This window comes from Sander lucioperca, chromosome 2, assembly GCF_008315115.2.
Source record: "Sander lucioperca isolate FBNREF2018 chromosome 2, SLUC_FBN_1.2, whole genome shotgun sequence".
Taxonomy (NCBI): domain Eukaryota; kingdom Metazoa; phylum Chordata; class Actinopteri; order Perciformes; family Percidae; genus Sander; species Sander lucioperca.
In genome coordinates this window covers 2,346,780-2,369,633 of record NC_050174.1, presented here as the reverse complement: position 1 = coordinate 2,369,633, position 22,854 = coordinate 2,346,780, and the positions used below count along the sequence as shown (strand labels likewise).

General features: G+C 40.3%; 2 protein-coding genes across 3 annotated transcripts; one reads left to right on the top strand and one right to left on the bottom strand.

Moving 5' to 3' along the window:
* Positions 1–385: 385 nt before the first annotated feature.
* LOC116063505 (chemokine XC receptor 1-like) lies at positions 386–3,113 on the bottom strand. The gene is made up of 2 exons (XM_031318497.2): positions 2,915–3,113; positions 386–2,693 (listed from the first exon to the last, which is right to left on the bottom strand). Exon 2 carries the CDS (start codon positions 2,674–2,676, stop codon positions 1,648–1,650), a length of 1,029 nt encoding a protein of 342 aa, XP_031174357.1. The 5' UTR covers positions 2,677–2,693; positions 2,915–3,113; the 3' UTR covers positions 386–1,647.
* Positions 3,114–4,280: 1,167 nt separating this feature from the next.
* fyco1a (FYVE and coiled-coil domain autophagy adaptor 1a) lies at positions 4,281–20,916 on the top strand. Of its 2 annotated transcripts, none has more exons than XM_031318223.2 (18): positions 4,281–4,368; positions 5,853–5,967; positions 6,636–6,742; positions 6,923–7,048; positions 7,483–7,589; positions 8,065–8,208; positions 8,363–8,456; positions 8,573–11,038; positions 11,644–11,736; positions 12,373–12,491; positions 12,577–12,744; positions 13,289–13,441; positions 13,627–13,856; positions 14,288–14,441; positions 17,804–17,896; positions 17,989–18,199; positions 18,862–18,971; positions 19,307–20,916. In XM_031318223.2, the coding sequence occupies exons 2-18, from the start codon at positions 5,907–5,909 to the stop codon at positions 19,380–19,382; spliced, it is 4,512 nt and encodes a 1,503-aa protein (XP_031174083.1). In that variant the 5' UTR covers positions 4,281–4,368; positions 5,853–5,906; the 3' UTR covers positions 19,383–20,916. The 2 variants fall into 2 exon arrangements, with proteins under 2 accessions (XP_031174083.1, XP_031174084.1); XM_031318224.2 differs by having other exon boundaries at positions 4,289–4,368; positions 5,856–5,967.
* Positions 20,917–22,854: the final 1,938 nt, after the last annotated feature.

Sequence of the window (22,854 nt, the reverse complement as noted above, 5' to 3'; positions counted from 1 at the left end):
AGGAAAAGGATGCTGCTGTAAAACCCAGTGAAGAAGACAAAAGTCACAATTTTGCAGTGTTTATGAAAGCATAATAATGATAACAGTTATCACTGTTAGGTGTCTAAATTGAAGTGTATGACAAAGGCCAGCAATGTTTCGTGCTATACGGCGTGTAGAGGGTCTATTTCCTAAAAAACTGTTGTTCTGTTGTGCCAGCACACAGATGCGCAGGTCAGATTAGTTATACAGTACAAAGACAGCATTGCATGTTACATGACTTTTTGTTATTTTTATAACATTTCGCTAAATGTTTGTTACTTTTAATGTGTGTAAGTTAATCACATGTAAAACATTTGATCTCAGGTTTTACATGCTGCTCTTGTCCATAGAAAGAGATGTCTAATGAAATTAAAATGTCTTTTATTTCTCTTTACTAGATATAAGTCTATACAGTTTGTTGAACATATGAATTTGCTGTTAATGGGCATTACATTGAGATGCACTTCTTCTTTACATTGCTTTTTACTAGGTGGGACCATTAAAGGTTTAAATATGTTTACGATGTTTGACAAGTTTAATTTTACACTAATCTGTAAACCACTTGAACCTTGACATTTCTTTTTTGGCAATATATTTATTAGTTTTCCCTTTCACAACAAGTAGAAGACGGATACATTATAAAATCCACAGGAGAGGAAAAAAAAAGTACAAAAGACTAAACAATAAAAAACAAACAAACCAAAAGCACAGAACACCAGCTCAGATTTACACACACATCACCAGAGGTCCTTGCAGCGTGATGGCAGACACCAGGTTCTACGTAGTTCAGGTGGAGTTTCCAAATTTTATAGAATTGGTCTGTTTTTGAATGTAATATAGATGTAAGGTACTGTAATGGCACTAAGTCAAACAACACTATCTGCCAGCCATTAACAGTTGGTACTTTTGCAGGAATCCACTCAGGCAGGATCTGCTGCAATAAAATGTTCTTCCTCACAGCATACAGAATACAGTACAATCGCTTATTGTTTCGACATGGCATGACCAAAGACAATGAGTTAGAGTACCCATTTCTGTCTTGCATTTAAGGCACATGGGTAAAATGATGTCTACGGAAGGGGGATATATGCGTTTTGTGTATAATCTTAAATTGATTTAGTGTGCCTTCAGATATCTTTCCACTCTTCATCATTGATTGTGACAGATAGCTCCTTCTCCAATGTGCGGACATTGACAATTCAATTGATTCAAATTTGGGCAGACTATGTTTAATATACAATCTTATGTACTAGCATCACAGCAAAAAGGTTGTTAACAAATCCTTTACATAATTAAATATTTGAAAAACCAACATTTAGCATATGACACAAGTGCAAACTCGCTCTCACAAAAGTGAGTGTATCATTAAATGAACATCATGGCTCCACTTCCACTGCGACTAAAGAATAATATTTTTTACATGCCCATTAAATACATGACTTTCTTTTAAAGTGCCAGTAAATAAATGTAACAAACCACATATGTGAAAATGTATAACACAGACACAGGCACACAGCAATTACACAGAAAAGCTCAGATTTGAATATTGAGTGCAGCTTACACTAGTCATTTTTAAATTCAGTAATGCAGCAGCAAATGCAAGGAAATTATATACTTAAACAGCAACTAGTACATTGATCCACGGGAGAAGGTTGGCATTCTAACCTGCTGTTCTTCGTCTGGACTTTGGCAAATGAACCTACGATGCAGCAGTGACTTTAAATGACTCCTAAACTTCACACCAACAAATGCATAAAAGACAGGGTTCAGGCAGCAGTGGGAGAAAGCAATGAGCCGGCACACATAGAACGCATAGTCAAGCTTGATACTTGCGTCACAGGTATAAAGTGATGGAATCACATTGTTAGCCAAAACACTTAGAAAAATGACCACATTGTACGGCACCCAACCGAGGAAGAACACAGCCACGATGCAGAAGACTAATTTCACTGCTCTGTTTTTTGTGTGAGATCTTGTTCTTGTGATTCTCCACAGTATTCGAATGTAGCAGAAAGCCATCACTGCAAAAGTGACCAAGAAAAAAATGTTCTGTTGGAAGATGCCAATTCTTTTCCACACAGGGTCTTTGTATTCACAGCCCATGGAGTGTTTATCTTTGTGGGGGATCGAGACGAGGGCGCTGTAGAGCAGGGAGGGCATGGCTGCACCAATACTGACTATCCACAATAAGAAAGACATATAAACTCCAGTGCTGCGACTGAGTTTGAGTGTGCTCAGGCCAGACAGAGGGTGTACCACAGCCAGATACCTGTAGATGGTCATGATGGTCAGGAAAAGTATGCTGCTGTAAAACCCAGTGAAGAAGACAAAAGTCACAATTTTGCAGAGGACTTCTGAAAACAACCATCCCCAGATGTGGTAAATTGCCCAGAAGGGGAGACCGGTGGTGAAGACGAGGTCAGAGATGGTCAGGTTTAGGATAAACATGTTGGTAAGAGACTTGAGGTTTTCGTACAAAGCCAGGATTACAAGGACGAGGATGTTTCCTGTGAGGCTCAGTGTGATCACAACAGAGAAGAACACGGGAATGGCAATGGATCCAAACTTGACCACCTCACCTTTTTCACAGACTTCATCCTCATAGCTATAGTCATAGTCAGGGCCGTATTGGCTGTCATTGAAAGAGTTATTCATTGCTGTTCAACTGGATACTGTAAAATAATATATATATTTCACTGTTTAATGCAAATCAACAGAGACAAAAAAAGAGTTATAATGATGAAGATCTTTTTACAATGACTACAAGTGTATATATACCTAAAGAGGGTGCACTTAACGTCATGTTACACTGGAACTCCTTTAATAGGAGCATAATAGTATGTTACTATAGTGTAATGTTACTTTAGTGTGTAAAGAAAAAAAACTGACCTACCTCTTGCTTGATGGGACTGACGTTATTGGATGTGATGCCTTCTGTCTACTCACAGCTTAAAAAGAAGTAGCTTTCATAACATCGTGACAGGCAGTGCTTTCTGTTCCTAGTTCTGTTCTATAACCTGAGCTGTTTTACCATACAATGTCCTCAGCTTAGCTGGATTTGTGGTTGTGGCTGTTTATTTGGACCACACCCCTGAGAAAGGAAATTTGCTAACTTTCTCATCAAAAAACAAATACTATGAAGACAACAAGATGTGGTCGAAAGCTCTGGAAGCCCTTGAGTTAAGTTTAAAGTGACCCCCTTAGGCTAGGCAGTTTCCTCTTACCTACAGTGCTATTTATCAATCTAGATTGTTTTGGTGTGAGTTGCCCAGTGTTGGAGATATCGGCCGTAGAGATGTCTCCGTTCTCTCAAATATAATGAAACTAGATGGTACTCGGCTTGTGGTGCTCAACAGCAATGTCTCTCTCATCTAATCATGACCCGGTTACTCAAGATAATCTACAGACCTGGTTGTGAGCAGTTTTTATGTAGAAACTACTTTCTTTCTATCAAACTATACCTGCCAGCTGCAGCATTGTGCAGAGGGAAAAGTAGGCCTACTTATTAAGCTCACCATGGACATTAAAAAAGGGAAATGAGACATATAAAGGATACTCAAGCCATTTTAGTGTTGCACTTTTAGAATGTCTGGGCACTTCTTTGAAAAGAAGGGTCGCAATTGATGGAGCAGAAATAAATAAATCAATTGTATTTGTCAGATGCATGTTTTCTCAAATGATTCGTTAGTTATGCAAATTCCCCTACCTTTGGTCAAGCTTCAAAAACATTAGATTCTACATTTCTCATAATGCAACCAACATCATCTTTTCATTAGACCCTTCCTGCCTAATACATGCCAGTGACACAGGCTTTTTAAATTTGCAGTCTCCAAGCTCAAACTGAGATTTCAGGTGTTTTCTTAGACTTGACAGAGCTCACCCGGAGCCACAGTAAACATCATACGCAGGATATAAGTATTAATTGCTATCTTTTAGTGTAAAATCCGTTGAGTGTCCATTCAAGAAATGAGACCTCAGAAAAATTTGCCAAATGATCTGTGTGAAATGTCAGGCTATTTTTACTTTTTTAAGTATATGCTGCACACAGGCTTTGCAAATCATAAAAAAGCATATACTATACTACTATAAAGATGTGCAACAGACAACAAAGGACCACAGGAACGAGAGACAAACATTTACTTCATGAATGTCATCACATGACTCCTCTGTTTACTCTGCTACGACAACCAAACGATTCAGCTTCATGTTCCCGCCTACCAACCTCTCGTCATTGGTTGGAGGGCTACATGTCGCTCTGTGAGTGGATGCCACAATGTCAATCACGACACTTTCAACAAGTTTGTATGCTCACCTGGGTTGTTATGGACTTGAGTCATATCTGTAAAAGTATGTCAAAATGATTAGTATTTTCTTATTCTTGTACTAGAAACTATCTACGTACGTGTTAGATTATCTAACTTATCGTTTCTCGGTGATGTCACGATTATTTAAAAATGTCTTTCAAAGGTCCACTGTGTCAAAGCTAAATATAACGTCACTGTGACAGCTAACGTTACAAAAAGCACAAAATTCGTTAGTTTGAGCTCGAGCTGCCAGCTATATGTATATTTTGTCGTTTCTGTCGGTGTTAGAAAATTAATATTAGCACTGTAAGAGCCGGTGGTTAGTGTTGTAAAACTGTTTACAAACTGTTAAAACCAAACTTACGTTAACGTTAAACAAAAAATGGTTTAACGTTAGCTAACGTTACTACTTTGTACTCTACTAACGTTACAATATAGCTAGCTAGGTTGTTCCTGTAACGTTACATTGCCAAAGTATAACCACTTTCATAACTTCATGGCGTACAACATACTCATCGCATGCTTTGTTTACTTCCTCGTAGCTAACTAAAATGAGTTTCCAGGAGGAGGACACAGTAACATTAGCTAGCACTTACACAAAATCCAGTTACCAGTAATACCTGCAATAAATAGCCTACTTCCTCTGTAAATGTTTTAGTTTTCAGTTTAGTTGGCACTTCATCAGAGAGGTGACTCAACTCCATTGTAATCATGGCTGCCATCATTTGTGGTGCTGGTCGGGGTTGAAGCAGCATCTCTCCCCACAATTTCAACAGATTTTGTACTTGCAACATACTTAGAAAAGCATAGGAATTGAAATTTTTTCTACATGTCTCTTTTCTCATGGGTAATGAAATTAGATTTTAGTGAATAATAAGTCTCAATATCTTGTGAGTTAAGTTTTGTAACACTTTACAAAAATGGGACATAGGCTAGTCTAGTTTAACCAGCATCCAGCAAGAACCAGGGTCCCTTTACATTAGGCAATTTTCCAGCACACCATGCTTGTTTGCCGTTAAATATGGGAGGTTTACCTACTGTAGGTATGACCAACCCACAAACTTTATGGATCGAACAGAAGCAGTGTCCTGACCCGAAGTTCAAGAAGCAGGAAGTTTGCCTATTTTGTTGTTTCTATAGTTATCAAATTGTTATCTTTGATCTCATACTCTTCAGTAAATCAAAAAATTGGTATCCCTGCTCATAATTTCATCAATTGCTAATGTTGCAGTTATACAAGAATGTCATAACGTTTTAAGTTGTTTTGGATTGTGTCATTGAATGTTATAAAAAGAAACATGCAGTTGAATAGTACTTGATAGTCAGAAGATCAGAATGTGTAAAGTGGCATAATTTATTATACAGATCATACACTATCAGATGCAATGTACACATCATGAGAACTCTCATTAATGGTTCACACATTTGTGTGTATCAAGTGTGCCCATGTGTAGCCACACAAGTACAGTATGCTGAAGCATTCATGTCCATCTTTTGTTCCTGATTGCTTCTGATTCTCTGATTCAGCAGACTGGATGTGACCCTGTGACCCCTGGTTGCCAGGGAGAGAGCGGTGGGGCCATGGCTGCTGGGGCTACGGTCGGGGAGAGCCAGCTCCAGAGGATTATCCGAGATCTGCATGGTACGCCAGCTTTGTGTGTGTGTGTGTTTGCCTGCTCGCGTGAATGTGTGTAAATAGATTCCCGGCTGTAGGCAGTTGTTGGCTGACATGGTGTGACCGAAAATTGGAGAAAGAAGAGACATGAAGTAATGAAATTAGTCTCAGCGTCAAGTCCAAGTGCAATCTTCACGGCTGGAACTATCTGACCTTTCCTGGCCATCGAATCATTTGAGTAAACGTGCATCTGACCTCATATCCCTGTAGAAAGGGTGTGGTGGAAGCCTCTGTCAGCATGCAGCGAGATAGAGAGTGCGTACTGAGGATGCACCCATCACGGGTGTCCTTCCAGTTTTTGCGATGGATACGAGGCAAGTGGTTGATTTACAGACTAGTTGTGCTTAAAAAGGGTAGGGAATGGAAAGAAAATTGGAACGTATTGGAGATTTAGGCACCATAGCTGTTTGTGAGTGAGTGTGTAACCAAAATGCACCAATTTCTTTTAAGGCCATGTGACTTATTATAAGGTCATTTCTAAGGAGATGAAAAATGTATATTATATATTTTCTAAATTAAGACTAGCTGTTTCTTTCTTTTTAGCCTAAAACCTGTACCTGTGAGACGCATGTGTCTTTGCATGAACCCTGCGTCATTAATCTTTTTTTTTATTTTGAAACCCATGTGAATTACAGAGGCTGTTGCAGAGCTTGCAAAGGAGTACAGGGAAAGTGGGGAGCCAATCACCGATGACAGTACCAACCTGCACAAATTCTCCTACAAACTGGAGTACCTGCTACAGGTGTGATTTAGCTTATATTGTCACACCTAACCCAGTAAATCCAAATTACTTAAGGAAGATGTGAAAAAATGTATAATTGTGAAAAATAAAATACCTCAAAAAACAATCTATGTTCAACAGTTTTTCATTCCAACTGTATCTATATATATATATATATATGTATATGTATCTATCTTTCAGTTTGACCAAAAGGAGAAGACTACATTTCTTGGTACAAAGAAGGATTATTGGGAATACTTCACTGACTGTCTGGCTAAAATCAAAGGAGCCAATGATGGGATCCGCTTTGTCAAATCCATCGCTGAGGTATGAAGATTTTGTTGTTTTTGTTTACAATGACACCATTAACATAATACTGATTACATACTGATCATAATATCAGATAACTCCTTAAAACATTAGAAAGAAGTCCTATCTTTTTTGCCCTCCACACACAGTGACTCAAATAGGTTTTTACTCCATTTACTGTCTAACCTCCTATAGTACATAATTGTTCATATTCTTTCTAATTTTATATCATTGGTAGGAATAATGACACAATAGTGCTTGTTTCATTTTATGTATAACCCTCAACTGCATTACTTCTTGAACAGTTGAGATTAAAATGATCATTTAGATAAAATGATGAATTCTTATTGACTTTGTAGTTTTTGACATGTGGGATATCCCTGCAGTTTGAGTGTGAAGTTATCACTGACTAAAAGCTCTGTGTAAAACATTGTCTTCTTTTGCTTTGATAGCTGAAGACATCTCTGGGGAAAGGACGAGCGTTTATTCGTTACTCCCTTGTACATCAACGACTGGCTGACACCCTGCAGCAGTGCCTGATGAACCAGAGGGTCACCAGGTAAAACTGGTTTGGTTTTTTTGGTTTACAAGAAACCACTTTGACCAAAAATAGGCCTTTCATTTCCTTATTTGCACTGAAACAAAGTTGATGTGCTGTTGTACTATTTTACTTCATCGTTTTCCCTTTCTGTTAAAGTAGTAGTCAGTAGTATCAGCTGTAGTTAAAGAACAATAACTGAGAAGAATTAAGTTACTGTTTTTAATGATTTACCAAATGTCAAAATGTGTGTGTGTGTAGAGCCCTGCTGTAGTATTGTACCAAATGGAGAAATACACAACTACAAGGGAAAATCTTAACCTTAAAGAGGAATACAGCTGTCATTTGGTGCCATAAACCCTTTTCTGGTTTAGATGCCACTTTCGTCTTATAAGTGTCAAAATATGGGACAAAACTTACTTTTCAGACACTATTATTGCTTCTAGTTGTCCCACTATGTCCTACTCTGACCTCTTCCTCATCTCTCTTTCCACAGTGACTGGTACTACGCAAGAAGCCCCTTCTTGAAGCCCCACCTTAGTGTTGACATAATCAATCACCTGTACGAACTCAATGAGGTCCAGTTTGATGTGGCTTCCAGAGGGCATGATCTTGATGCTTCCTGGCCCACTTTTGCAAGGTAACAAACAAAACAAATCAATTGAAAATGAAAATGAAAATGTAGAGCATACAAAAATATCTAAAAGTTATTACAGAAACAAATATGTCTAAATACAGCCATTCCTTTGCACCTACTTTGAAGTACAGTATCAGATTTATTTTCTGATCAACAGGAGGACACTGGGAAGTGCAAACTCACCTGGGCACATGTGGAAACCACCCAGTCGCAGTTCCAGTATTAACAGTCTGGCCAGTACCTACTCCCAGGTAACACACTAATAACATCCTGTCATTTTATCATCATTTTCAAAAAGATTACATGCTGTTCATCACTCTTCCTCTCTTCCTTCCCTTTTCCTCTGGTTTCCCTTGCAACCACCTAGCAAGCACACGAGTTCCCCTCGAGCCCCGACTATGGTCAGGGTCTGCTGAATGACCTGAATGAGTCTCTGCCTACCTGCACCGAAGACCTTCGCCTGGAGCTGGACCAGTCAGAGCTAAAGCAGCGAGAGCTCCTAGATCAGGTGCAGCAGCTGGCCGAGGAGGCTGCTGAGCTCAGGAGCGTAGTCGTGCAGCTCCAGAGGCAGCTGGACGTCTCCCTTGCTGCCCAAGAGGAGCAACAGGGCTTGCAGGGAGATATCAAAGCTTTGCAGGGAAGAGAAGATGCCCTGTCCAGAGAGGTGGAATCACTTAGGACTGGGGAAATAGCCAGGGAGGCTGAACTACAACTGTTTCAGGAAAAGTTGGCAGCTGCTGAGGGGAAGAACATAGAGCTCCTGGCCAAGTTGGATGGGGTTCTGAATGAGAAGGGCCAACAGGCTGCCAATTACTTTGATTCAGCTCAAAAGATACACGACATGCTGGACAGGTTGAAAGAGGCAGAGAGTGGGAAGATGGAAGCTGTAGCTGAGGCAGAGGAGAAGAAGAGACAGGCGGAGAGGCTAGAGGATGAGCTGAGAGTCAAGGAGGCAGCTGTAAAGCATGGCGACATAAAACTCGAAGCATTAGTTAAATCTGCGTCTGATGAAAAGGCCAAGTTGGAGGCGAAAGTGGAGGAACAGTACAGTGCTCTTAATGAGCTGCAGGGGGCCTTGACAGTGAGAGAAAAGGAGGCGAGCAACCTACAAAGGCAACTGCAGGACCTCCAAAGATCTCTAGAGGAGAAGGAGAAAGAGGTGGAGGAGGTGAAGAGGAGGGCACACCAAGATAAAGATGAAATGCAGAAGAATGCCGGTGGTTTAAAAGAGTCTTTAGAAGCAGAAGTCACTGCCCTTAAGGAGCAGCTAAAGATGAAAGAGGCAGAGTTTACCTCCAGCTGCAAGACACTACAACAGCTAGAAGCCAAGAACCAAAGCCTGACCACAGAGCGGAACAAACTGACCACTAACCTTGTTGAGCTGGAGGGTAACGTCAAAGAACAAGCCAATAAGATAGAAGACTACAAGACGCAATGCGGCAATCTAATGGAACTAAATAAGAAACTGCTGACCACAGTGAAGAGAAACGAGGAGCTGAAGAAGGAGATGGCAGAGCACAGAACAGTGCTTGAAGCTGAACTAGCAGCTCTAAGAGCTTCTGAGAAACAGCTTCGCGGCCAGCTGGATGATACCAAGATGACAGTGGATGAAAAAGAGAAGCGCTTGCGTGAGGACAACCGCAAGTTGGATGAGAGTCTGCAGCAAGCCACCATGGCTGCGAAGCTTTCAGAGGCCACATCAAAGCGGCTGGTGCAGGAGAACCAGAGTCTGAGAGAGGAGCAGGACACTGTGAAAGTAGCTCTTAGCCGCATGCAAGCTGACCTGAAGAGTGTTCATGGGCAGATTGGAGAGTTGGAGAAGAACTTGGGAGCCTCACGCAAGAATGAAGCAAGCCTTCAAGAACAACTCCAAGCCAAAGAGGCCCAGCTGGAAAGTAAAGAGAAGAACCTTGTTGAGCTCCAGTCCAGGTTAAAATCTCTTGAGGCCAGGGAGAAGGAGCTTGAGATTGCCAAAGCTGATGCAGAAGCAACTTGTGCCAAACAGACAGAAATTATTGAAAGGGTTACCTCTGAGAAGCAGGGGATGGAGAAATCTCAGCTGGAGAGGAGCATGGTCCAAGCAAAGGAGAACCAGGAGGTGACAGGCAAACTTGAAGGCCAGCTGGAGGTGTGCATGAAAGACGTGTCCAGGCTCCAGGCAGAGACCCTGGACCTCAGGGTGCGTCTACAGAGGTCTGAGGAGCAGAAGCTAAAATCACAAGCACAACTGGAGGTGACAGAGGCCCAAAGAGATGAGCTTAGGACTCTGACCGAGCATCTTAAAGCCCAGACAGAGGCACTGAATCAAAGGCATGTAACAGAGCTTATGGAGTGCAAAAAGAAAGAAGAGGCTCTGGTTGAACAGCGTGATAGAGAAGTATCCGCCCATGCCGAGGTGTCTATCTCTGCGGCGGCTGTCCGAGAAGAGCTTTCCACCCTCAAGGCAGAAAATGACAGGCTAGCCTTAGAGAACAGCGAGATACGTGAGGGTCTACACAGGGCAAACACAGAGATGGCGGAGCTTGGGATGACCATCTGTAAGCTAGGTGCAGAAAAGGAGAAGGCTAGAGAGCATTGGGCAGAGGACGCTGCCAGAATCGAAGAAATGGAGAAAGAGTTAGAGCGACTGGAAGAGAGCATGGCCGAACTACAGCTGGAAAATAACAAACTAAGAGAGGAGCTGACACAGAAGGAGAAACTTCCAGAAACTGTCATGGACCTACAGGAGCAGCTGAACCAAATGCAGAGCGTCATGGACTCAAGACGAGAGGAGGCGGACGCCGCCAAGTTCCAAATGAGCTCGGAGAACATGAGTCATCAGGTCCAGATGAAGGTGCGTCAGTCAGAACATGTTAATCATGACTTGTATTACACTCAAGATAGGCTAGTTATTTTTGCTGTAGCGATTCTTTGCACCATAGTTTTTAGTTTTTGGCCCTGTTTACACCTGGCATTAACATATGATCTGTATCTGATATGTTATCTGGATAATGAAATCCGATCCATGGGTCTTTGCATTTACTCCTGGTATAAATTGGGATGCCATTTTGTACAGACATTCATGGTCTCCAGAAGGTTAAACCTAATGACTTTGGTGATGCCCTGACTTTTCCTTTAGCACCACTATAAGGTTGACGTTGTTGGTTCAGAGTGAAAAATCTCTAGTGGAAGAGACTACCACTACTGGAATACAATTTGGTGTAAACCCCATTCATGTCTCTCTCAGGAGGAATTGTAATAACTTTGGTGATTCCCTAACTTTTCATCTAGCGCTATCATCAGGTCAAAATTTCGATTTGTCTAATATTTTACTATTACTTTGGTTTATGACCTACAAAACTAAAGAGACATTTCCATCAGCCTTAGCGTTACGTTGTGTTTAGTGGTAATTAGCAAATGTTAGTATATGTATGTAATGTATTCCTGTTTGTATTTCAGAGCGTGAATGAGCAGCTGGACAAGATGAAAGCCCAGCTTCAAGAGGAGCTGAAGAATGTGTCCAGCTTGCAGGCCAAAGTGTCTGAACTCGAGGTCTGTGTCTTTTAAGCATCAAAAACAGTGATTCATGGTTACACAATAAGTAGATACAGTACATGGTGGTGGAAGATATAAAAATAGACCATCATCAAAGAAATGTGTGATGTACTCACTTTCAAGTTTAAAAAAACTCCATATATGATTAAGAGAAGCCTGTAGTTAGATTGCATTCAAAAGTGCAACATCCTATTATCATCAGCACCTTTATCATTAACAGGAAGCTACACACCACATGGGACATAATAACAGGAAGATTGTTTGTTTAGTACTCATTAACAGTAGATAATTATATTCAGGTCTCTGTTTTTTATAATGAGACACATTGATTGCTTGAGCAGTTTTCTTTGAATGCAGAAGTTAGAATAGATGTAAAAAATAATTGCAGTATAAATAATAAAAAATAATCCAATTGATAGCTCAATGAAATTTGAGGGATGTTTTTTAAGATTTAATTGAGGCTGGGTCACTCCAAATGTTATTGGATGTCCTCTAGTGCATAGTGTTATAGTTACAGTACTTGAAATGTATTGAATTTAATTTATCCGGCTGTTTTCAACAGAACTGAGACTAATTTTTTTTTTTTTTTACTAATGGGTATTTCTATGCATGTTCTTATAATGTTTAATATAGGCTGTAAATGAGCAGTACTTGCAGCTAACTGGCGAGAAAGATGCTCACATCACAAAGACAGAAACAACCATTCGTGAGAGTGAGCGCGAGATTCAGCAGCTGAGAGATGCAGTAACCAGGTGCGTTTATGACCAGTGATACCTGTGAATTTCATCTTCAAAAAAGAGCCACTGACTCATTTTCCTTGCACTAACTTCTCTTCAGTGCTGAAGAAGCACACTCGGCTGTGCAAAAGGTCAGCGAGGAATTGAAGCAGAAACTCAACACAACAGAAGCTGCCAGTCAAAGCCAGTGCCTGAAGATGACTGCAGAGATCGATGACCTCAACAGAACCAAGACCATCCTTGAAGAGCGGCTCATCGAGCTTATAAGGTATGACCTGTCTCTATTAGAGCTGTCAGCGGCGTCATGGCTGTAGGTTGCCACAGGCGTAGAGTTTTTTTAATGAAGAAAGGGCGTTAAAGTTCATTTTCTCGGATGTCTACCACCTTGTTATGTTTGGTTGCTGCCAACTCTTTGATTGACCCACTAGGGAGTGTGTGTTTTGAATTGATTCTTCCGGTAAGAGCAGTTCTCTGATGTTATATTAGACGTTAATAAGAGAAAATCAGGTCTTTGGAGCAGGAGCAGGGGAAAAAGGCTTCATTGAATGCTAATAATTTACCGAGAACTGGTCTGACAGAGAGATGTTGACAGAGAAGAGAGCAGGTAATGCTGAGGCCAGCATGAGAGGTGAAGAGTGGTAGAGAGACACTACTGAATAGAACGACAGCTTTTTATGCTTCATTTAGGAACCACTGTTGCATCAAAAGGTTGCACACTCTGTAAGTGATGAGACACAAATACAATGATTCAATTAACTCTAAGATTTGTTAAGACAGCACTAAACTTGAATACATTTGTCTTTTTTTATCAGGGACAAAGATGCTCTGTGGCAGAAGTCAGACGCTCTGGAGTTTGAGCAGAAACTGCGAGCAGAGGAACGCTGGTGGTTAGTGGATAAGGAGGCCACAAACTGCCTCGGCTGTCAGGGCCAGTTCAGCTGGTGGCTGCGCAGACATCACTGCAGGTGGGCTTTTAGTGGGAACTGGGGCCCACTGCAAACTGTCTTGTCTCTGTACCTACCCTGTTTGATTTTCAGACTACATATGGTACCACTTCTCATGCAAGGCATCAACCATTTTAAGTAACAAAATATAGGTCTAATATTGATGAAAAACTATCTGTTCATTTTTATACATTAATCATTTTTAGGCTTTGTGGTCGCATCTTCTGCTACTACTGCAGCAACAACTTTGTGATGACCAAGCACAGTGGGAAGAAGGAGCGCTGCTGCAGGGACTGTTACACCCAACACAGCGCGGTGGTGGAGAGGTTCACAGAGGCAGAGCTGAGTCCTTCAGACACTCAGCCTCCTCCACTGGGAGCTGGACCTCAGCCACCTCCTGAACCAGCCCCATATATACCCACTCCCAGGGTAACAGGTGAGAGGCAAGCTGGGCGTAAAAAGACATGCTAACTTGACAACTGCACACTTGACCTAAATCATGATTGCTGTAGTTCTCTGGCCCTGTACTGTACGTTAACTGGGAACTTTGAAGCAGAAGTGAAAAGATTGACTTTGTCATATTGAGGAACAAGGACAGAAACCTTTGCAGTACAATTATTATTCAATAGACAAAAAGGGGAAGAGGCTGACTGACATTTCCATTCAGATAAGAAGCTGCTTGGGTTTTATTGTAAAGAAAGGACAGCTGAGTCATGTTACAGTAGATCTATTTTTGTAGTGGCTTAGTCTCTATACTGTTACATGCAATACGTTTTTGTATACTGTTTAATCAGAAGACTATACCATGAGAATATGTAGTGGCCCAATAGTCCAGCGGTTTAATTCAAACATTCTTGTTCCTCCCAGTTTCCGACCCCAGCAACAGATCTGACGACGGCGTTTTTGACATAATCACAGAGGAGGAAGTGAATGGCGTCTACGACAGTGACACCATCTCCCAGACCACTGGAGGCTCCCTGGAGGGAGAACAAGACCGACGGCCTCCAGGATCACTGGATATGTGAGTTTAATATTTATCTGTGGATGGAGCAGAGGGATTGAGACCTTTGGTTAGATTCCTCAGCTGAAGGTTAGTCTCGCACATCAACATCCAGGCTTTATGGCCAAAACATGTAGTGCCAATTGGGCCTTTAGGTCACAAGTCAAAAGTAAAATCCTACATACCGTTGGCCTATATAGTGATGAATGATTTTAAATGCAAAAAAAACACACATATATATATATATATATATATATATATATATATATATATATATATAGATATTTCCCAGTCACAGGATCTCCAATATATAGCACCTTAAAGGGGTTTAACACACAGGTTTCTGCCCCCTACCAGGTGTCAAATAGTAACTAGTGAAGTACTTTATTCCGGTTTCATTGATAAGCGAGAAAACTGAACTGCAAGAATTGAGAAGTGCCACAGTTTCATGGTTAAGCTAAAACTGGATGAATAGCTTAAATCCGTAAGAAGTTAAAGTAGTGATAATAGTTGAAAAAGTTTAAATCGTTTTAATAAGTATGAATTTCCTTAAAAAGTTAAAAGCTGACGCCAAACTGAATTGTTGGCTTTAAAAGTTCAACGATGCCATCGATGTTAAACATTGTGAGTTCTGAATTTATCTATTAAGTATGGAAGACTTACAAATGGCTATGAGAAACATGTATTAAAATGCAGAAATCAAAAAAAATGTTTGAAAAATCTCAAATGGTTTGCACTGCACTGCTGAAAAACTTGGAATTTGAAATGTATCAAAGTGTCAGTTGGAAGCTGAACTGCATTACCTTAATAAGCTAACAGCCGAAAAACATTTCTATAAAAGCTGGAAGCTGAACTGTAATACCGTCAAAAGTGGAAGTTCCAATAAATTGACTAAAAAGGCTTAAAGTATAAATACTTTGTATTATTATCAGCCATATCCGTTGCGTAGAACAAACAAGCATGACCCTAAAGAGCTGAGAGGTGAATATATTGCCTGAAAAGAATATATACATGGATGAAATCACAAATGACCCGGGAGGGAGGGAGGGAGAGAGAGACAGAAGGAGGGAGGGAGAGAGCGAGGAAGGGAGGGAGGGAGGGAGAGAGAGAGAGAGAGAGAGAGAGAGAGAGAGAGAGGGACAGAGGGACAGAGAAGGAGGGAAACTGAGACAGAGAGGGAGGGAGGTGGACAAAGACACAGACAGAGAAGGATGGATGGAGGGAGGGAGACAGAGACAGAGAAGGATTGAGTGAGGGAGGGAGAGACAAAGGAGGGAGGAGAGACAGAGAAAAGAGAAAGAGGGAGGGAGGGAGACAGAGAGAGACAGAGAAGGAGAGGGGGAGGGAGACAAAGACAGAGGAGGGAGGGAGGGAGACAGAGAGGGAGGGAGGGAGGGATGGAGACAGAGACGGAGGGAGGGAGGGAGACAGAGAAGGAGGGGGAGGGAGACAAAGACAAAGACAGAGGAGGGAGGGAGGGAGACAGAGAAGGAGGGAGGGAGAGACAGAGACAGAGACAGAGACAGAGACAGAGAAGGAGGGAGGGAGACAGACAGATAAGGAGGGAGACAGACAGACAGAATGACAGAATGACAGACAGACAGTAGTGGAACGCAAAGGACATAGACTAATGTTCATATTAATGCCTGTAGTATTCAAGTTGACTGTCTGTGAAAGTGTTGTCATGGCTACTAATGACCCGTGACTAAATGCCCTTTGATCTCTGTGATGAGATCTCTTTGATCAGCTAACGACCGCAGCACCTGCTGTTAATATGGCACACTGCAGCTATTCAGATACACTGAGATCGAGCTCTCAAATATAGGCTCAGTCTGCTAAAACGATAAGTGCTATCAGTCACATGACCTCATATTGAGCACCACAAGGCCTTTCTGAACGTAATCATATAAAATTCATATGGATAAACTTAAAAATGTGGGCATATCAGTGTTTTTAAAAAGTGGTTCGCTCTGCATTTCGCTCTGAAATGTGAAGGATCTTTAACAGGGGAACGAATGGAAGAAGATTTGGAACATTGGCGGAAACTAGACAAAAATACCTACGTTTTGATGTATAAATTGTGTATGACAAGTAAAAATTGTGGGTGTGAGAGCAGTTTATAGAGCAAGGACAAAGATAATTTTTTCGAAGCTCCACACTCTAATCTGTAACATCACTCACTCTAAGAAGCTACATACACACTGTTTAATCGATAAAATTTCCTGAAATGTACACTAAACTTAAATAGCTTTTTTACAAAAACTGTAAAAGATATCATAACACTGAGCACACCCCGAATACCTGAATATTTTGTGAATGGTTTAAAGTTTGAATCACTTCTGTAGGTGAAAGAATGTAGGAGGAGATACATTTTGAAGCAGAAGAGGATTTGAAGGATTTGAAGCTTGCTCTCATTGACTTTAATGTTAAAATAAAATATTTAAAAGCTTAATATTTAAAAAAGTATAAATAGTAGAAAAAAGTTGAAGTCCCATCATTAGCTGAAAGAGTTGAACATTTTAAAAGTTGAATGGTTTTAATAGCTGAACGTATGCAGAAGTTACAGAAAGCCAAAAAACGTACGGAATAATAATAATAAGAAGCAGAAAAATAAAGAACAGGATAACAATAGTTGGAATGCTGCTGAATCAGCATTCCCACTAATTAACCCGACAACAGGTGTGTTAAGCACCAAAATGAATAGTTAAGATTACAGAAAAGTGAAGGGGGAGATCGGACAGTTGGGAGATGTTCTGCTGCTGCTAACAGCAATCGAACATCATCGCCGCCACGGAGAGTCCCCCTGCAATCCCCACCCACACCCGTCTCTCAGCCTCGTTGAGTAGCTAGCTAGCGTTACAACAAACCCCGTCTGCCCGGTAAAATCCAAAAGGTGACATTGGAATGTGAAATTGACTGTGATAGTGTGGTAAAACCTGCTAACGTTAGCCGCTAATCTTAGCTTGCCGGCTCACTAGCTAACTGGTCAGCCAGCTACCGATACGGATTGAATCAAGAAAAACGTAATTATGTTGGGGAAACTGCAGCAATTTTATTAGTATGATATGAATAAACGTTACTAAACGTAACGTGAATAAACTTGAATGGGTAAACTTGTCCGTGAACAGATGCATTCTAATCAACAATCAGCGTTTAGCAATAAAAACTCCCATAATGCCACGCAACTTCCCTACGTCATCAAACGTCTGTGTTTACAATCCATTGTTTTGGTTGAGAGACCCCTAGCGGCAGAAAGTTACATGTTGTACGTTTAAATGATCACAGTGAAGAACATATTTTTGTTCTGAATGAATCATTATGCCATTAAAAGAGTTATATACATTCAAAACAAAATATAACTCTCTGTGTCTTGTGCTTTGCAGAGGCATAGGAGATTTAACCCCTGATGACCCTGAAGAGCATGTTCCCACTGTTCAGGATTCAGAAATCAACCTTCTCAAATCAGGAGAAGTCACGTGAGTCTGGACCTTTGGTCTACGTCAAGTGTGGAACTGATGAGTCACCTTGTTCTAATACCACTCTTAAAATGCACATGTTCTCATTGCAGGATGGCTGTCCCTCTCAGCATTGACGAAATTTCTCAGTTTGGTGACAGTTCCAGGGAACTCTTCGTCAAGTCCAGCTGTTACAGTGCGATAACCGTTGCCGTGGGTGACTGTGGGCCAACCATCAGCTGGACGTTTTCCTCCGAGCCTAAGAGCATCTCCTTTAGTGTGGTTTACAGGGAATCCACTGACACTCATGTGGAACAGTCAAAGGTAGACGCGCCCGTTGTAGACAAAAGTCAATACTTCTGCCTCAGGAAAAGTCCAGCAAGGCATTGTTGTTAGATAGTTTCAAATTAAAGTACATCATAAAGCTGAACGCAATACCTTTCAATTGTTATAAATTGAAGCCACTCTAAAACAGACGATGATTTAAAAGCAGAAGTTATTACCAGACACGATAGACTGAACCTGTCCATGCTTTCATGAGGGAGGAGCTGTTTGTTTGATCTTTTAAATATCACTGCCTGAGGAAAACCTCTGCAGGTAGTCAGTGTTGCTGAGCATCTTGAGGTAAACATCCTGCACTTAAAATGTCAGGGTGTATAAATGAGTTATGACCTTTTGTGGCCTATACCATCCCTTTCCTCTCCTGTCAATATTTCCTCATGTGAGATTATTCTTTTCTTTGAAATTTACTCTTAGTAAGTAAGTGTGTTTGGGAATTTACAGTATTATATATATTACAGTTATTATGATACAGATGATAATTGTGTTCTCGCAGTCCAGCATAAACTAAATGTAAGGTAACATCAGTGTCGTAAAAACAACAGATAGGATGGCCAAAGGAGAGATTTGTTAAGACAACCTCTGGCAGTATCTTTCACCTCAACATTGAGTTTCACTTCAGGCCAAGGTTTCTGCTCTTCTCTCAGGTCCTGATTTCTCTGACTCGCTGCAATTCCCATAAAGAGACAATTCAGGGACAGCTGAAAGTCCGAAACCCCGGCCTCTATACTCTCATCTTTGACAACTCCTTCTCACGGTATGAAACTGCTGACATCCAGCGTCTTTGTCCTGGTTCTTCCTCTCTGTGAGAGAAGCTTGTGAATTATAGAAGTGGTTTAACTCCTATTGTCTTTTGCAGTCATTTCCTGCCGCTGTTGGGCTTGTGTGTGTGTGTGTGTGTGTCTGTGTGTGTGTGTGTGTGTGTCTGTGTGTGTCTGTGTGTGTGTGTGTGTGTGTGTGTGTGTGTGTGTGTGTGTGTGTGTGTGCGCGTGCGTGTGCATTTAGACTTCAAGCCGGCTTTCTATTGTGCCTCAGCGTCTCGTTTCAGTTAATCAGATTGCAGTCCTTTGATCAGAAACCTTTTTCCAACAGGTTTATCTCCAAGAAAGTCTTCTACCATCTGACCATGGAGAGGCCCATCATCTATGATGGAAGTGACTTCCCCTGAAGTCATCAGCATGATGTCACAAAGACCTCATCATGATGTCACTGTGGCAGCCAAAGGGAAGACTGAAGAGATGGCAAATTCAATGATTGATTAATTTGAGAAATTGTTTTTTGCTCTTTTGTTCCCAAAACCTGTTTTTACCCAAGTATTTTTATGTTTTTAAAAATGTTTCTTTATTATTTAAGTCTGTGGTGTTAATGTTTTGAGGCGTGCTTATGTTTTAACTGTGGCCTGTAAAGTGTTGTCAACTAGATGAAAAAGGGTTTTAGAAAGAAAATAAGTTTTATGTTTTAACTATATACACCAAGTAATATACATACTTAATTGAGCTAGGTTTAAATAAGTCAGTTGTTCAGTTTGAGAAATTGTGTGATTTTTTTATTTCTTTCAATTTTTTTTCAGTCTTAGTTTTGCTTTGGCCTCTCTTTTCTCAAATATGCTGTTACTTTAGGGAATTGAGATCACTGCAAGTAACACTAGCAGTATGAAATATGATAAAAGACTTTGTCTAGACGTAGTATTTATTTGCAAAATTTGTCAATGAAGACCCAGGAAAGATTTAGAAAATTTACAGAATGGTGATCAGTTGAAAGCTTCCGTAGCAGAAAAGTGCAGACAGGTTGTTTGTTCGGCTTGTTCATTAATTGACTGAATGCTGTTTGCACTTCGTCAGCGCAGGAAGGAAAAAAGCGGCAAACAGTAAATGGCCTGTAAAAATACAGTTTGCGTTTGATAACAAAGCATGTAAACTTTGTGCAAATCTCAGGAGTGGGACATAAAATTGTCCTCCAGTGGAAGCATGTCCTAATTTTATGTTTTTGGAAGACAAAAAGAAAAGAAAATCTGCCATCTTACTTACTGTGCAAGGAGACTACAAACCAGCTTTCTCCATCCAGTTTACAGGATCTAATGAAGCAGAGTGCCTGTACCATACACAGGCTGACTTGTGTCATTACAGTGACATTCACTTAAAGTATATTAATGACTGTACTTTCAAAGTGCCTATTAACTCTGATTGCCAGGGATTAGTTTGCTTTTGTGTTCGTATATTTTACCCTTTGTTATCTGCACAGAACATGACATTTGATACTATTCTGTAAAAACTTAATTCCAAATCACAGTCTGCACAGTATAAAATGTTTCAGTTTTTTCAGTTGAAATGATTTTTCAGTTTGGATTTCATTTGAATCTCTGGACTCTTTTTGTAATATGTTTAGAAAACCATCTGCACTGTGCTCTCAGTGATCAAATGGGTTTCAGTATTGTGTGCTGTTTATTGTTGGTTTTTATTATTATAGCAAAGCAATAAGGAAAAACGGGCTTGCTCACTTTTGGACACAACCATACACTACTTAATGAAGCAAGGGCGTATCTCTATGCTGCTTTTATAGAGATCTGTTTGCACTTCACAGTCAGATCTCTTATATTTTTGATGGGTGTAAATTGGTGCAATTTCTATGCAAAGGCTCATATTTTCTCTACAGAGCTGCACTTTGTGATAATTGTTTAATAAATTGTTATAAGCAATATTAAATCTGTTAAGTTTACATTATCTTTGTCTAAGTGTTCCCGCGGGGACAGATTTATCTACTTGCTGTTTTTAAAGGATAATTTTGGAGAAGTAGAATGTCCATGTATCATCGCTGCAAGCACTCAGTGTAACTAGTAATGGACCTGTCAAACCCCCAGTAAACATGAATAAAACATGAGAGTAATAATGCCTCCAACGTCCACTAATCTCTGTCTGGTTTATCGTTGACAGCTTGGAACGACAGAACAACAAAATCAACACATCACTCATTCAGAAATCTGACATGAACACACAAACACATATGTTTCCTGTCTAACAATACCTCCTATCTCAATTTTACATCAGAGGAAATAAAAACCTAAATAGTTTAATACAGAAGACAACACTCCGCTTTAAAGCTATGGAAGTTCATTTTTCTGCCATAAACCCTAAAGTTTTGAAAACCATGCTGCAACTGTGTTACGTTATTGGACATCAGGTGTGGAAATAGCCTGTCAGGATAATACTATATTTGTTCATTTTTTTCTTATTGTTCTTATGTCAGAACATGTGTTAATGATATCAGTTGATTGACAGATTAAATTAATCTGTAATTTTCCAGCAAAAATGCCAAATATTTGATGGTTGCAGTTTCTCAAATGTGAAGATTTGTTGTTTTTGAGAGGTTTGGAAATGTTTTGCTTTTTTACTTATGTTTTATACATTTATAGATGTTAATCAAGACAATAATTGCCAGATTGATTGATGATAATAAAAATATTCATTATGACGCCCTAGATTTTACCTGGTATTTTTTTGGTGTAACATGAATAAAATTGGCTCATACGCTTTGCGATAAGCTCTTATTTTAAAAAAAGAATAATAACGAATAAAAGCGTAAACATAATTTTAATCCATAAACAGTTTCCCCACAAAAACTGACCAAATGCACAAATTGATAAAATGAACGCTGAAAAGAACAAATAGCCTATGTCAGAGAGAAAAATATGTAGAAGAAACATAAGTAAAGCAAACAAAACATTGTTTTTTAATCAAAGCTTGTGTGAAATGGTTAAATGTAAATCATGATATTTCCATAACACAACAGGAGACCAAATGTTGTGCGTGTGTTTGGCGACACAGTCAGGCTCAGGAAAGCAGAGGATTGGATTTTGAATACTAATACAGTGTCTGTTCAAAATGTGCCTGTTTGGAATGGGCCGATTGCTTGGCCTGTGGTATTGCTGCATGTAGAATTCTCCAAAACCAAATTGTACCCCTAAATTACTTACAGAAGGACCTCAAAACCACTTAAAATGCAACTCCACTGTATAGCCTGCTACTAAGCTTTATTTACAGTGTAGGCTCTACATCAGAGGAAGACATTGAACTACTAGAGTTTAAAATGCCAACACAAAGGAAGCCCAAGGCAACGGTTATCTGGCCTAAATGAGTGAAATCCAGCGGATTTTCTGGCGGCCATGGAGCAATCCCGGAAGTGGAACATCAAGGATATAGACTAGTGTAACCATGACCGAGACTTGGGTGGGGATTGCTTCTGGGCAGTGAGGGTGCATTCAATGTCTTTGAGTAATATGGGAATTAACCCGCAGATTGTCACAATACGGTGACAAGGATATAGCTGCCTGCCCTGTAATATATTTACTGTAATAAATCCAAAAATGACCCAAATGCGTCATCAGATATTAAGGAAACATGCTATGTTGAAATACTATCTTTTCTGACAACAATGCTAATGCCAGTATTTTCTCCTTTTGAAATTTCAGTTCCGTGACGGAATTTCTGTTTATGTTTGTTGTTTTGGCCTGTGTTTGTTATCAACTGCCCAGTTTGACAGCCAGACCGGGTTGCCAGATATACCTGTAAAAACGTAAACCCAGCGCGCTACAGCTGTAACGGTACAGCCATGAAAGCAGTAAACAAACGGGATCAACGAAGATA

What these genes read in the sequence shown, in the direction of transcription:
- LOC116063505 (XM_031318497.2), bottom strand. Translation starts at nt 2,676, where the DNA reads ATGAATAACTCTTTCAATGACAGCCAATACGGCCCTGACTATGACTAT.
- fyco1a (XM_031318223.2), top strand. Translation starts at nt 5,907, where the DNA reads ATGGCTGCTGGGGCTACGGTCGGGGAGAGCCAGCTCCAGAGGATTATC. An exon ending in ACCCACTCCCAGGGTAACAG is followed by an intron (nt 13,857 to 14,287) that starts GTGAGAGGCAAG and finishes TGTTCCTCCCAG; the next exon opens with TTTCCGACCCCAGCAACAGA. An exon ending in CTCAAATCAGGAGAAGTCAC is followed by an intron (nt 17,897 to 17,988) that starts GTGAGTCTGGAC and finishes TTCTCATTGCAG; the next exon opens with GATGGCTGTCCCTCTCAGCA.